Here is a 15,952-nt window from a genome sequence, read left to right on the forward strand (position 1 = left end):
GATGATGATGAAATGGGGTTCACGGTCTTAATCCCCATTTTATAGATGAGGGAATTGAGCCACACAGAAGTTAAATGGCTTGCCCAAGGCCACACAGCAAGCAAGCGGCAGAGCCAAGATTAGGACCCAGGGCCTTCTGATTCCCAGGCCCGTGCTCTATCCGCTAGTCCCCGCTGCTTCCAGTCAGAAAGCTCTTCCCGCTACCGAACCCAATCAATTGTATTTACTGAGCGCTTACTGTGTGCAGAGCACTGTGCTACACCTTTCAAGATGCAATTCAGCCCTCCCCTCTTGTTTTTTCAGGACTGCCCTCTGCCCACGTCCTTCCTGGACACACCGCCTGCCTCTGGCTGGATTCAATGTGAAAGTTTGTGGTAGTGGCAGCATGGGCCTTTGGGTTTTTGGGGTGAGTATTTAGTTCGACAGGACCCACTTCCACGGCTGCTTCTCCCCTTCCTCCCCTGGTTGCGGTGGCCCCCTCTCCTCCTCCCTGCCAAAGAAACTACACTTAATTGCAAAATGGAGCTGTCAGCAGTGCTCGCCCCGGGGACTGGGAGCTCATCAAACTCTCCCTACGGCCTCCGACTGCCCCCAGGTTGCAGCCGCCCGGCTCCTGCCCCTTCCTCTGTACACGCTGGATGCTCCTCCAGGGGATGAATTCTGGGGGGACTGCCCACCAGCCCCCCACCCTGGGAGCTCCCTGGCCCCCCTGACTAACCAACCACCCCTGTGGGGGGAGGCCAAAGGGTTCAGCTCTAATCTCAGGTCCGTCACTGATTCCCGTCTGACGTTTCAGCTACCCCGCGGGCCTCGGCTTCCCCACCTACACTCCTCCGGGGTCGGGTCCCACCCCAGGAATCGATCTTTGACAGGAGCAGGGAGGGAAACGCCTTGGGCACAAAGGCATCTGGGAAAAGATCCTGGGATTCCCCACTTGCCTGCCACAACCTCTGCTCCTCATTTCCCTCCTCCCCCTCAGCGGTACCTGGAATGGACCCCCTCCCCAAACGGGCCACTCCGCCCCCGCAGCTGGTCCACTTCCAGGCGCAGCTTCTCGATCTCCTCCGACAGCCGGCCCTGTGGGATAGGGCAGAATCGCGACTGGGGTCAGGGGTCAGGATGGACGGGCCAACTGGGGGCAAAGGAAGAGCCTCAGCCCACGGCCAGGGCCCTGACTAACTCAAGAGAAAGGGGGTAAAGGGGGGGACAGGTGTCAGGAAGGCCTCAGAAGCCGGGAAAGGTGTGGCCAGGAAAAGAGTTTCTGCTTAGTACAGTGCTCTGCACACAGTAAGCGCTCAATAAATACGATTGAATGAATGAATGCACCACACTCACCTACAAATAAGCATACATAAATGTCCCAGGGGTGTGACCGGGAAAAAGGCATGTGCCCAAGCATATACATACACACACGTGTACACTCCCTCTCAATTTAGGCCTGAACTCTGGGGTCAGAGAAAGGGCTAGTGAAGGAATGCAGCTAGAAGGACCCCACTGCTATCAAAACCTCCCTCCAGGTCCCCCCCGGGGCAATCAATCAGTGAAATTTATTGAACACTTACACCATCTTAAGCATTTGGGAGAGCACAATACCAAAGTGCTGGTTGACACAATCCCTGCACTCGAGGAATTGAGAGTGTAGAGGGTCCTGCTCCCTGGTTCTCTGCCTGGGTCCTCCGTTTGAAGGGCCATTTTGCTCCCAAAGAACCGGGAAGGAGAGTGCCCTGGGCCAGGAAGGAGCTGGAGCAGCTAACGAAGCCCATTTTCTTCCCACTAGTCTGGGCCGTTAGCCGAGCACATGGGACGGTGAAGGGAACCCCGCTCCCCCAGGCCCGGTCTGGCCCACCTCGCTCACCTTGTGGTGATGCTGCTCCTCAATCTGCCGCTGGGAACTCTCCAGCTCCTGGATCAACGTATTCTAGGAGATGAACAGTAGCCCCATCGCAGGGGGAACCGCTGCTCAAGGCCGACCAAGCCTCCTGCTCCAGAGACATCTCGGGCGAGAGCCTGGATTGGAACCCTCTCCCCACTGGAGAGATGCTCCCCTCCCTGGTGGATCCCAAGCCCCCTCCCCAAACTCCCGTCCCCATCCCATCACGGCCACCTCCCCAACCCTTCCATTGCTCTCCTCCAACTCCCCTTTGTGGCCCCTCTCCCTTCCCATCCCCTTCCCCCAATCCTGTCACCGAGCAGCTCCCGGACCTCCCCATAATCCCTTCAGGGCCATCCCTGCTGGCTCCTTCCCTCCTAACAGAGCTGATTTTCCTCCTCCTCCTCTTGTTCCTCCTCCTCCACCTCCCCCCACCCCGCAATCCAGGAAAAGCCTAGGGGGCCAGGCCCCTGGGAGGAGCTTGTTTGCTTGCTGAGAAGAGGTTTCTGGCCCATTGACATACTGTTTGGAGTCATTAAGAATCCAGGTAAGGAGCAGGCCAGAGGGGCCATGTGGAGAGCCACCGGTTCCTTACCAGGCCACTGAGAGAGCAGCCAAGAGCCTCAAAGGCAAACCAGCCCAGCCGCCACTCAGGGGCCCTACCTTCTCCTCCAGGGCCGCCATTCGCTCCTTGAGGTGCAGCTGTAGCCGCTCGTTGGACTCGCTCAGCAGCCGGTCCACCGTGTCCGACAGGCGCTTGTTGTGGTCCTCGTTCATCTTCTCTCGCTGGCGCACCTGCAGCATACCACCGACTTTCACTCTTACACAGACCCCTCAAGCTGGAGCATCCCACCCGGCCTCCCCTTGCTCTTCCATTCCCCGCCTCCCAACAGTGAACCTCTCCTACCTCTGAAGCTGCAACCGCCGCCCCCCCTTCTGCCCAAGACAGTCTCCCTGCCCCTGTCCTCCTTTCCACACATTGCCACCCAAGGTCACCTCTGCCAGGAAGCCCTTTTCTGAGGCTTGAGAGATTTCTCAGAGCCGGGGGCCTCCACTCCATGCTCCCAAGCCCAAAATGCACCAGGGCCCTCCTGGGACCCCCAGGCAAAACTCACCCTGGCCAGCTCCTGGTTCTTCTCCTCCAACTGCCCCTCCAGCTGCCTCAGATGTTCCTCAATGTTGCCATGCCGCTCCTCAGCCTGTGGGCACCAGTACAGCACCCATTTAGCACTCGCTCAGCAACCCATCACCCCCTGCGGGAGTCCGCGTCTTGGATTTAGGCCCGATCGGGAATGTGGGGCCGGTTCCTAGAGCTGACTCGTCTTCCCCACCTTTCGCCCGACCTGCCCCTCTAGAAAACGGCCGGGCACACCCTCCAGTCCCCACCATCTTCAGGGCAGCCGGGGGCCGGCTAGTGGCCCTAAGGGCTCCCAGAGGGCAGACGCGCTCACCTTGGTGAGGGCCGCGATCCTCTGGGCCAGCTCGGCCTCTACCTCGGGCAGGGTCTCGGCCTTGCGGATGGTCTGCTGCAGCTTCTGCTCAGCCAGCTCCAACAGCTCCTGCAGGTGCCGGGATTTCTCCTCGCACTGCGGGGAAGGGGAGAGGCTGGGCACGGAGGGCAGGCAGGGACCGATGGGGAGGAAAGAGGACAGAGGAAGAAGAGGAAGCTGGTGAGGGGAGGAAGGGTTGGGGGTCTTGGGACAGGGGCTGAGGACACCCAGGACTCAGGTCAATGACCCTCTGCAGCGGAGCCCACCCATACTATTCAGGCACAGGGATGACAACTCCAATTGGAGAGAGCATGCGGGGCCTCAGGGTCCCGCCACATCCCCCCCCTCACCTCCGTTCCCATCACAAGGCCTGGGTAGGAGGCCCTGCCCCAACCGTGTGGCCCCTGGGGCAGATGCTTCCCTCCCTGGCTCCCGGCAGGCGCGGACCTGGCGGTGCAGGGATGCCTCGGTAGCCAGCTCATTCTCCAGCTTGTCGTTGAGGTCATGGATGGACGTGGCCTCCCGCTGGGCCGCGAGATAGCGCTTCTCCAGGGTGGTGATGCGTTCTTCCATGTCGTCCTTCTGCGCCAGGGCCTGAGGGGGCCGGCGGGGGGCAGGAGGGGTGGGGGCCGCAGACAGATGGGGGTGGGAAAGTAGATAGAGGGGAAGTGACTTTGCCACGGACCATCCAGGGGGGCACAGGAGACTTCCCCGTGTCACTATCTGGTCCCCAAACGCTGGCCATGCCTCCCACCCATCCCCACAAGACCTAGCTCTGAACACCCATCCCACCTCGGGGAGCAGGACAGGGGGTGGAGGCGTTAGGGGTCCTAACCTCACGGAGGTCCCGCTGGTGCTTGCTGCTCAACTCCTCCGACTTGATAAGGTCCTTGCGGGCAGTTCCCAGGTCCTCCTCCAGCTCGGCCACGGTAGCCACCAGAGCCGCCAACCGCTCCCGGGCCTGGGCCAGCTCCAGGTTCTGCTTCTCCAGCAGCTCCTGCAGCTCCAGGGTCCGCCCCACCTCATCCTCCGGATGCACCGAGCCATTGGTCAGTCGCTGTGAGGCCCGGACACGGTGACGGCCCCTCACTCAGGGTCCTTCCACCCCGGGGCTCTCCCCGTCCCTTCCCAGAGGTAGCCCAGGGTCAGACTCCCACATGGTAGGACCACACTGGGCCACCCCGAGTCTTCTCTAGGCCTCCCCAGCCTGCTCTAGAGAACTGCCTTCGGCCCCGATTGCTTCCGGGTCGACCCAGAGGCCCACGCTCTCCTGCATCCCATCCCTTGGGGATCCCTGGGAGGCAGGGGCGGGCCTCTCACCCCATTCTAACTATGGAGACCCAGGAAGGGGGGCGAGGAATGATCTAGAACACAGTGGGGGGGCAGTGAGCGGGAAAGGAAATTGCCTCCTAGAACCCAAGTGTCTCTTGGGGTGCTGCAATAGGAGAGAGGCTCCAACCTAGTCAGTCCCTCAGCCCCTGCTCCCAATGGCCCCAGGGTGCGAACTTGGGCTGAGGCAAGCCTTGGGGAGGGCCCTAAGGGGGAGGTCCGGACATAGATGAGGCCAGAAATGATCCCATTCCCCGTAGCCTCAAAGCACCCACCTTCCACGGGAGCTTGGGCCCCGGCTCCGGGGTCTCTCCTCGGCTCCCCGCCTCCCCTGGAGCTCCATCTCGGGGCCGGGAGCCCTGCTGCAGGGCAGACACCTGAGGGGCAGAGCCGTCCCCGGAACTAGGCTCTTGGAGCCACCCAGCTCAGAGCCCAGCACGCCCATCACACCGCTCTCCTTTCCCTCACACCTCCACCCTGGCTCCTTCCTGCGGGAGCGGGGCTGGGAAGAGAGGGGTGTGGTCCCCGGCCATCCCAGGGCAGAGATGCCGTGGGTGATAGGGCCGGCCGAGATGGGCCCCCCAAGGGACCGTCTGGGCATCCAGGGACCACAGAGCTGTTCGGAGGATGCAGACTCTCCCACCTCAGAGCAGGAAGCGGGGCCTGCCCGGGACACGAGGTGGGAGGGGGGGGTCTCACCTGTTGGTGGGCCCCGGCCAGCTGCTCCTCCAGGGTGGTGACACGCTCCAGGGCCGCCCTCAGCCGCTCCCGCACCTGTGGCCGGGGGAGACAGGAAGGGTTGGGGCCAGCCAGTCTGGGGCGGAGGACATTTTGGGAAAAGGCCAACGCCAGGCGGACACCAAGAAGGGCCTGGGACGAGCAAGGGGCGGACCTAATGCCCAGTGCTCAAATAGAAAGCTGTGCGGGGTCCGGGTAGATACGTTGGGCTGCCCGGCAGCAGGAGCGGCTTCAGAGACACCAGGGCCGGCAGCGCCAATGGCAGGCACACCGGGGCCGGCCGACCCTGAATCGGGGGAGGTGAGAAGTGGGGACCGGAGAGGCCAAGAACCCGGCATCTGGCTCACCTTCTCATCCAGCGCCTTGTGGTGCTCAAATAGGGACTTGAGGGCCTTGAGGACTTCCACCTCACTGGACACGCCCGAGGGCGACTGGGCCTGACGTTTGACCACCGTCATCCGTAGAGAGCGCTCGTGGCGGGACACCAGGCATTCCAAGTGCTCCAGGAGCAGCTGAGGGAGTGAAGAGCGGCGTGTGCCCCCAGGCCGGGGGCCAGCCCGCCGGCATCCCAGTCCTCCCGCGGGATCCCCACCGTTTTACCCTCGTGTTGTTTCGCTCGGCCTTCAGCTCCGAGATCTCCTCCTCCCTCTCCAGAAGCTGCTCCTGACAGACGTTCAGCTCCCGGGTCAGCGTGGCAAACTCCTGCAAAGCCCAAGGGTCTGTCCGGCTGGGGACTCCTGCCCGGAGAAGGGCCGGGGCCTCCTGAATCAGCAGAGCAGCTCCTGCGTCGTGAGGGGCGGCTCCCCCAACTCGGACTGGGAGGTGGTCATTCTTCTCTTGCCCCGAACCCCAACTCCCATCAAACCCTCTTGGGAACACACCCTCCCCTATAAGTTGTTGGGGAGAATATGGTGGGCTGCCCCAAAAGAGGAAAGGGATGGGGGTCAGTCCTTTCCTCTAATTTATGTCCCGCTGTCACACCCATTGTGCAGCTGCTTAGAGCAACGCATCACTGGCCTCCAGGAGCCCCCAACCTCCATTCATTCCTTCATTCAATCAATCAATCAATCAATCGTATTGAGCGCTTACTGTGTGCAGAGCACTGTACTAAGCGCTTGGGAAGTACAAGTTGGCAACATATAGAGACGGCCCCTACCCAACAGCGGGCTCACAGTCTAGAAGCGAGAGACAGAGAACAAAACAAAACACATTAACAAAATAAAATAAATAGAATAAATATGCACAATAAAATAGAGTAATAAATATGTACAAACATATATACAGGTATATATATATATATATATATATATATACATAAATGTTATATATATATATATATATTCTCCACTTAGACACACACACACATTCATTTTGTTAATAATGTGCATATAGCTATAATTCTATTTATTCTGATGATTTTGACACCTGTCTACACGTTCTGTTTTGTTGTCTGTCTCCCCCTTCTAGGCTGTGAGCCCGTTGTTGGGTAGGGACCGTCTCTATATGTTGCCGACTTGTACTTCCCATGTTATATATATATATATATATATATATATATATATATATATATATATATATATATATATATATTTTCTCCACTTAGACACACACACACATTCATTTATTCATTTTGTTAATAATGTGCATATAGCTATAATTCTATTTATTCTGACGATTTTGACACCTGTCTACATGTTCTGTTTCGTTGTCTGTCTCCCCCTTCTAGGCTGTGAGCCCGTTGTTGGGTAGGGACCGTCTCTATACGTTGCCGACTTGTACTTCCCAAGCGCTTAGGGCAGTGCTCTGCACACAGTAAGTACTCAATAAATACGATCGAATGAACACACACATACACTCCTCCTTCTCCCCCCAAACCATTCCTTAGCTCCCTCATGGCTAGACACTCTGAGGAAAGCCTGTCCCAGACTCTGAGGCCCCTGAAGTTCCCAGACCCATATCCCAGCTTCCCTCTGCCCGCTTCCCAGCTTACTCAGCCCAGTTATCAGTCCGGAACATTTGCCGCCCAGTAATAGAGTAGAAATATAGTCAACCGCATGCCAAGGAGGCAAGGCCCAGGATTTCAGGTTCCATCCCAAGGCCTGGCCCTTCCCCAGGCACTATCTGACGCCCAGAGGGTCCTGGTAAGGAAGGGGCTACCCAACAGGAGCGGTGGCTGCAGTGACCTCGTTCCCAGATCTCTGCTCGAAGGAAAAGAATCAGGATTTAAGCAGGAATCCTCCAAATCTGTGCATTCCCAAAATCCCAGCCAGGAGACCGACCGGGGGGCGGGGGGCAGAGGCAAGATGGGGCACACAAGGAGAGATTCCCATGCCTGATATTCACACTCACACACACTCTCATACAAACACCCGCCTGCGTCCCCTCAGGGTCACTCACGTCCCCAAGTCCCATGGAAGTGGCTGCTCCCCACCCTCCACTCTTTGACTTCTGACTCGGTTTCCCACAGCTCCACAGGTCCCCCAAGTCCGAGCGGTCCCCATAAATGGCTCCGGAAAGGGCCCAAAGGATAGATCCACTGGGGGTGTGGTGACTCAGCTTCCCCTTGCTTCCGCATCCCCTCAACGTGCTCCCTTTGCCCTTCCTCCCCCCTGCCCCACAGATTTACGTATATATGCACACATCTATAATTCTATTTATTTATATTGATGCCTGTTTACTTATTTTGATGTCTGTCTCTACCCTTCTAGACTGTAAGCTTGGTGTGGGCAGAGATTGTCTCTCTTTATTACTGAATTGTACTTTCCAAGTGCTTACTACAGTGCTCCGCACACAGTGAGCGCTCAATAAATACGACTGATTGAATGATTGACTGGGACCTGAGGGATTGGTTTATGCCAATGCTCTGGGGTCTGAGGTGGGTTCTGCAAAGCCGGTGTGAGGCACCCCCGTTCCTTTAAGGTCTGCCATGAAGCCCTCAGCTTGTTGTTATAGAGGAAGAGGGTATTGGGGCCGGGGAGGAGCGGACAAATTTCGGAGAGGGTGAGGGGTTGGAGGATGGAAATGCTTGGGAATCCCTCTACACTTTAGGTTCCTTTTTTTATGGCATTTGTTAAACGCTTACTGTGTGCCAGGCATCGTACTAAGCACTGATGTAGATACAAACTAGTCAGTTTGGGCACAGTCCATGTCCCACACAGGGCTTACGGTTTTAATCCCTAATCAGTCAATCGTATTTATTGAGCGCTTACTGTGTGCAAAGCACTGTACTAAGCGCTTGGGAAGTACAAATTGGCAACATATAGAGACAGTCCCTACCCAACAGTGGGCTCACAGTCTAGAAGGGGGAGACAGAGGACAAAACCAAACATATTAACAAAATAAAATAAATAGAATAGATATGTACAAGTAAAATAGAGTAATAAATATGTACAAACATATATACAGGTTATATACATATATACAGGTCTTCTAATCACAGTCTTCTAGACTGTGAGCCCACTGTTGGGTAGGGACCGTCCCTATATGTTGCCAACTTGGACTTCCCAAGCGCTTAGTACAGTGCTCTGCACACAGTAAGCGCTCAATAAATACGATTGATTGATTGTTTGATTGATTGTTGTCTGTAAACCGGGGATTCATGCAGTCGTATTTATTAAGCGCTCAATAAATACGACTGCATGAATCCCCGATTTACGGATGTGGTAACTGAGGCCCAGAGAAGTGAAGCGACTTGCCCAAGGTCACACAGCAGACAAGTGGTGGAGGCGGAATTAGAACCCAGGCCCTTCTGACTCCCAAGTCCCTGCTCTAGCCACTGAGCCACGCTGGGCACGGAGCATTGTATGAAGTGATTGGAAGAATACAGTGAAATAAAGTTGGTAGGAATGATCACTGCTTACAACAAGCACCTTGGCCTAGTGGAAAGACTAGTCTATAAACTCGTCTCTAGACTGTAGCTCGTTGTGGGCAGGGAAGGTGTCCGTTTGTTGTTATATTGTACTCTCCCAAGCTCTTAGTACAGTGCTCTATTACTCTATTTATTTATTTATTTTACTTGTACATATCTATTCTATTTATTTTATTTTGTTAGTATGTTTGGTTTTGTCCTCTGTCTCCCCCTTTTAGACTGTGAGCCCACTGTTGGGTAGGGACTGTCTCTATATGTTGCCAATTTGTACTTCCCAAGCGCTTAGTATAGTGCTCTGCACATAGTAAGCGCTCAATAAATATGATTGATTGATTGATTGCTCTGCATGCAGTAAATGCTCAACAAATGCAACCGAATGAACTGAATGGATTAACAAAGAGAGCGTGGGCCTGGGAGAGAGAAGGACCTAGGTTCTAATCCCAACTCCACCATTTGTCTGCTGTGTGACCTTGGGGTAAATCATTGCACTTCTCTGGGCCTCAGTTACCTCATCTGTAAAATGGGGGTGAAGAGTGTGAGCCCAATGTGGGAGTGCGCCCAACCCGATTAACTTATATCTACCCCAGCTCTTAGAACAGTGCTCGGCCCTTAGTAAGCACTTAACAAATACCATAATTATTATTATTAATACGAGTGATTGATTGATTGAACCTCCCCGCTCCCTTCTCTTACACCTAGCAGGGTCATGCCCAAGGAAACCCTCTAGGCTGTAAGCTGGTTGTGGGCAGGGAACATATCTGTTTATTGTTATATTGGACTCTCAATCAATCAATCGTATTTATGCGCGCAGAGCACTGTATTAAGCGCTTGGGAAGTACAAGTTGGTTTTGAAGTAGGGGAGAATAATTGACTGTCGGATATGAGGGGGGAGAGTGTTTCAGGCCAGAGGCAGGACAGGGGCGAGAGGTGATCGAGGTACGGCGAGTAGGTTGGCATTAGAGATAATAAGTGCTGTTAAGGCTGGGTTTTAATAGGACAGACAGTAGCGAGGTGAGATAGGAGGGGGCAAAGTGACGACAGTGAGGAGTTTCTGTTCGATGTGGAGGTGAGCAACCCAAATTCATTCATGCATTCATTCATTCATATTTATTGAGCGCTTACTGTGTGCTCTGCACACAATAAGCGCTCAATAAATATACAGTGCTCTGCTCACAGTAAGAGCTCAATAAATACGATTGAATGAATAAGCAACGGAATTCCTGAGGAGATCGGGCCAAATGCCATCTGTGCTTGGTGAGTGTTTCAGGGTGCCGGATTTGTCCCCCTTCCAGCTGTCGCCTGCTTCGCCACCAACCCCTGACCCACGTCCTACCTCCGGGCTGGGACGCCCTCCCTCCTCAAATCCGCCAGACAATGACTCTCCCCCTCTTCAAAGCCTTACTGAAGGCACGCCTCCTCCAAGAGGCCTTCTCAGCCTAAGCCCCACTTTTCCTCATCTCCCACTCCCTTCTGGGTCACCTTGTCTTGCTCCCTTTCCTCTTCCCCCCAGTGCACTTATGCATATATCGGTAATTTGGTTTATTTGTACTGATCATCATCATCATCATCAATCGTATTTATTGAGCGCTTACTATGTGCAGAGCACTGTACTAAGCGCTTGGGAAGTACAAATTGGCAACATATAGAGACAGTCCCTACCCAACAGTGGGCTCACAGTCTAAAAGGGGGAGAGATCTCTGATCTCTGTGTATTTGTATTGATGTCTGTCTCCCCCCTTCTAGACTGTGAGCTCGTTGTGGGCAGGGATCATCTCTCTTTATTGCTGCATTGTACCGTCCCAAGTGCTTAGTCCAGTGCTCTGCACACAGTAAGTGCTCAATAAAGCAGCGGGGCTCAGTGGAAAGAGCCCGGGCTTGAGAGTTGGGGGTTGTGGGTTCTAATCATCATCATCATCAATCGTATTTATTGAGCGCCTACTGTGTGAAGAGTACTGTACTAAGTGCTTGGGAAGTACAAGTTGGCAACATAGAGAGACAGTCCCTACCCAACAGTGGGCTCACAGTCTAGAAGGGGGAGACAGAGAACAAAACCAATCCCAGCTCTGCCATGTGTCAGCTGTGTGACCTTGGGCAAGTCACGTAACTTCCCTGTGCCTCAGTTCCCTCATCTGTAAAATGGGGATGAAGACTGTGACCCCCACGTGGGACAACCTGATTAACTTGTATACCCCCCTCAGCACTTAGAACGGTGTTTGGCACATAGCATCATCATCATCATCATAGCAAGCGCTTAACAAATGCCATTATTATTATTATTATAAATATGATTAGATGAATGAATGCATGAATGAATGAATGATGATGGCATTTATTAATCACTTACTATGTGCAAAGCACTGTTCTAAAGCACTGGGGAGGTTACAAGGTGATCAGGCTGTCCCACAGGGGGCTCACAGTCTTCATCCCCATTTTACAGATGAGGGAACTGAGGCCCAGAGAAGAGAAGTGACTTGCCCAAAGTCACACAGCTGACAACTGGCAGAGCCGGGATGTGAACCCACGACCTCTGACTCCAAAGCCCGGGCTCTTTCCACTGAGCCACGCTGCTTCTCTAATAATAACGATGGCATTTGTTACGTGCTTACTATGTGCGAAGCACTGTTCTAAGCGCTGGGGGGATACAAGGTCATCAGGTTGTCCCATGTGGGGCTCACAGTCTTCATCCCCATTGTACAGATGAGGTAACTGAGGGTCAGAGAAGTGAAGTGACTTGCCCAAGGTCACACAGCAGACATGTGGCAGAGTCGGGATTAGAACCCATGATCTCTGACTCCCAAGCCCAGGCTCTTGCCGCTGAGCCACGCTGCTTTAAAATGAATGAATGAGTATGTCGTGGCTCAGTGGAAAAGAGCCCAGGCTTTGGAGTCAGGGGTCGTGGGTTCAAATCCCGGCTTCACCAATTGTCAGCTGTGTGACTTTGGGTAAGTCAATTAACTTCTCTGGGCCTCAGTTCCCTCATCTGTAAAAGGGGGATTAGAACTGTGAGCCCCCCGTGGGACACCCGATCACCTTGTAACCTCCCCAGCGCTTAGAACAGTGCTTTGCATATAGTAAGCGCTTAATAAATGCCATTATTATTATTATTATGGGGGGAGAGGATGGGGAGGCCTTGGCACAGTGGAAAGAGCTCGGGCTTTGGAGTCAGGGGTCATGGGTTCAAATCCCTGCTCCACCAATTGTCAACTGTGTGACTTTGGGCAAGTCACTTCACTTCTCTGGGCCTCAGTTACTGCATCTGTAAAATGGGGATGAAGACTGTGAGCCCCCCCATGGGACAACCTGCTCACCTTGTAACATTCCCCAGCGCTTGGTACAGTGCTTTGCACATAGTAAGCGCTTAATAAATGCCTTCATTATTATTTCCTGGTCAGACACAGATTGTGTCTAGCCTATGAGTCCGCTGTTGGGTAGGGACCGTCTCTATCTGTTGCCGACTTGTACTTCCCAAGCGCTTAGTACAGTGCTCTGCACACAGTAAGCGCTCAATAAATACGATTGAATGAATGAATGAATGAACTTCTCTGAGCCTCCGTTCCCTCATCTGTAAAAGGGGGATTAAGACTGCGAGCCCCCCGTGGGACAACCCGATCACCTTGTAATAATAATTATTATTGCAATAATAATAATGGCATTTATTCATCATCATCATCAATCGTATTTATTGAGCGCTTACTGTGTGCAGAGCACTGTACTAAGCGCTTGGGAAGTACAAATTGGCAACATATAGAGACAGTCCCTACCCAACAGTGGGCTCACAGTCTAAACCTCGTAACCTCCCAGCGCTTAGAACAGTGCTTTGCACATAGTAAGCGCTTAATAAATGTTATTATTATTATTATTATTATTATTATTATTATTATTATTATTATTATGTGGGGGGAGAGGATGGGGAAGCCCCCTCCCCTCTTTCCTGGTCAGACACAGATGCGGGGCAGGGGCGCCGCCTTCTGTCCCGTTGCGGTACTGCAGCCTTGCCCACCCAACCTGCCTTCCCTCTGCAACAATCAATCAATCAATCAATCGTATTTATTGAGCGCTTACTGTGTGCAGAGCACTGTACTAAGCGCTTGGGAAGTCCAAGTTGGCAACGTATAGAGACAGTCCCTACCCAACAGTGGGCTCACAGTCTAGAAGGGGGAGACAGAGAACAAAACCAAACATGCTAACAAAATAAAATAAATAGAATAGATATGTACAAGTAAAATAAATCAATCAATAAATAGAGTAATAAATACGTACAAACATATATACAGGTGCTGTGGGGAAGGGAAGGAGGTAAGATGGGGGGGCAACAGTGTGGACGGCTTGGACAATTCGTGTCCAGTTAAAAACTCGGCTGGGTTGAGTAGCTGAAAGGAAGGATAGCTGCCACTCCAGATGCTGGGGTGAGCTCTGATGCGGTGGGCCGCTCTCAGCTCTCCACACCCTGCCTTTCATTTTCTCCATTCCTCCTTGATGATGATGATGATGATGGCATTTATTAAGTGCTTACTATGTGCAAAGCACTGTTCTAAGCGCTGGGGAGGTGATCAGGTTGTCCCACTGGGGGGCTCACAGTCTTAAACTCCTCACCCTGGGCTTCCAGGCTGTCCATCCCCTCGCCCCCTCCTACCTCACCTCCCTTCTCTCCTTCTCCAGCCCAGCCCGCACCCTCCGCTCCTCCGCCGCTGATCTCCTCACCGGGCCTCGCTCTCGCCTGTCCCGCCATCGACCCCCGGCCCACGTCATCCCCGGGGCCTGGAATGGCCTCCCTCTGCCCATCCGCCAAGCTACCTCTCTTCCTCCCTTCAAGGCCCTACTGAGAGCTCACCTCCTCCAGGAGGCCTTCCCACACTGAGCCCCCTCCTTCCTCTCCCCCTCCTCCCCCTCTCCATCCTACCCGCCTTGCCTCCTTCCCTTCCCCACAGCACCTGTATATATGTATATATGTTTGTACGTATTTATTACTCTATTTTACTTGTACATATCTATTTATTTTATTTTGTTAATATGTTTTGTTTTGTTCTCTGTCTCCCCCTTCTAGACTGTGAGCCCACTGTTGGGTAGGGACCGTCTCTATGTGTTGCCAACTTGTACTTTCCAAGCGTTTAGTACAGTGCTCTGCACACAGTAAGCGCTCAATAAATACGATTGATTGATTAACTGATTGATTAATCCCCATTTTACAGATGAGGTAACAGTCACAGAGAAGTGAAGCGACTTGCCCAAAGTCACACAGCTGACAACTGGCGGAGCCGGGATTTGAACCCATGACCTCTGACTCCAAAGTCCGGGCTCTTTCCACTGAGCCACACTGCTTCTCCTTCCCAGATCACTCTCTCCCGCTGCTGCCCCAAAGGGAGGACAGTTGGGTGAGCTGGGTGGCTGTCTATAAGCAGGCAGAGAAGGGGCTCGGTGCGGGGGGAGAGCACCCTGGCAGCTCCCTCGCCCAACCAGATGAGAAAGATTGTCATTCGATTGCCATTAGAGAAGAAGCATGGCCTAGTGGATAGAGAAAGGCCTGAGAGTCAGGAGGTCATGGGTTCTAATCCCGCCTCCACCACTGGTCTGCTGCGTGACTTTGGGCAAGTGATTTCACTTCTCTGGGCCTCAGTTACCTCATCTGTAAAATGGGGATTAAGAATGTGAACCCCATGTGGGACATGGACTGTGTCCAACTCGATTTGCTTGTATCCACCCCACCGTTTTGACAGTCGGCAGCCACCCGACTCACCCAGCTGTCCTCCCTTTGGGGCAGCGGCAGGAGAGGGTGAGCCGGGAAAGAGGAGTGGAGAAAACGAAGGGCAGGGCCAGGGGGACCTCAGGGCAGTCCATGGCATTGGAACAGCCACAGCTCACCCCAGAATCTGCAATGGCAGATCATCCAGATTCATTATTATAATTATTATTTGCCAGGTTGTCACGGGTACCCCCAGAAAAGCTGCTGGTAAGGGTGGGTAACTCTGTTCTTTTTGTGATGTTGGGAAGGAACCGACGGCTCCAAATAACATCCGAGCAGATCCTTAACCTTCTCTCTAAGGCCGGACTGGGGTCTCCCCCTTCTAGGCTGTGAGCCCGTTGTTGGGTAGGGACCGTCTCTAGAAGCAGCGTGGCTCAGTGGAAAAGAGCCCGGGCTTTGGAGTCAGAGGTCATGGGTTCAAATCCCGGCTCCGCCACTTGTCAGCTGTGTGACTTTGGGCAAGTCACTTAACTTCTCTGTGCCTCAGTTCCCTCATCTGGAAAATGGGGATGAGGACTGTGAGCCCCATGTGGGACAACCTGATCACCTTGTATTCCCCCCCAGAGCTTAGAACAGTGCTTTGCACATAGTAAGCGCTTAATAAATGCCATTATTATTATTATGTTGCCAACTTGTACTTCCCAAGTGCTTAGTACAGTGCTCTGCACACAGTAAGTGCTCAGTAAATACGATTGAATGAATGAATGAATAGGCAGGGCTTTGTTGGGACAGGAGATGAGATAAGGTGGGCAGTGGGGGTTGGCTTTGAGACCAGCCGAGGCTGTTCTTTTTTTTTTTGATAGCATTTATTAAGCGCTTACTTTGTGCAAAGCACTGTTCTAAGCGCTGGGGAGGTTACAAGGTGATCAGGTTGTCCCACAGGGGGCTCCCAGTCTTAATCCCCATTTTACAGATGAG

The 15,952-nt window shown here is 53.4% G+C and overlaps 1 protein-coding gene across 8 annotated transcripts in view; it reads right to left on the minus strand.

Moving 5' to 3' along the window:
• The window catches only part of PPFIA4 (PTPRF interacting protein alpha 4), a 73,430-nt gene that overhangs the window by 29,771 nt on the left and 27,707 nt on the right, over window positions 1–15,952 (minus strand). For 4 of the 8 annotated variants that reach the window (XR_005451841.1, XR_005451839.1, XR_005451840.1 and 1 more), the window contains exons 3-13: window positions 6,028–6,129; window positions 5,775–5,939; window positions 5,389–5,463; window positions 4,965–5,066; window positions 4,196–4,417; window positions 3,808–3,954; window positions 3,322–3,456; window positions 2,986–3,069; window positions 2,534–2,665; window positions 1,856–1,918; window positions 986–1,077 (exon numbers count right to left, since the gene is read on the minus strand). Coding sequence is in view for 3 of the 8 variants with exons in the window: in XM_038748991.1 (XP_038604919.1) it covers window positions 986–1,077; window positions 1,856–1,918; window positions 2,534–2,665; window positions 2,986–3,069; window positions 3,322–3,456; window positions 3,808–3,954; window positions 4,196–4,417; window positions 4,965–5,066; window positions 5,389–5,463; window positions 5,775–5,939; window positions 6,028–6,129 (1,319 nt within the window). In the remaining 5 variants the exon portion in view is untranslated. The remainder of the gene's footprint in view (window positions 1–985; window positions 1,078–1,855; window positions 1,919–2,533; window positions 2,666–2,985; window positions 3,070–3,321; window positions 3,457–3,807; window positions 3,955–4,195; window positions 4,418–4,964; window positions 5,067–5,388; window positions 5,464–5,774; window positions 5,940–6,027; window positions 6,130–15,952) is intronic. The other 4 variants (XR_005451842.1, XM_038748994.1, XM_038748992.1 and 1 more) reach the window with 2 other exon arrangements.

The sequence above is a fragment of the Tachyglossus aculeatus genome, chromosome 7 (assembly GCF_015852505.1).
Source record: "Tachyglossus aculeatus isolate mTacAcu1 chromosome 7, mTacAcu1.pri, whole genome shotgun sequence".
Classification (NCBI taxonomy): Eukaryota; Metazoa; Chordata; class Mammalia; order Monotremata; family Tachyglossidae; genus Tachyglossus; species Tachyglossus aculeatus.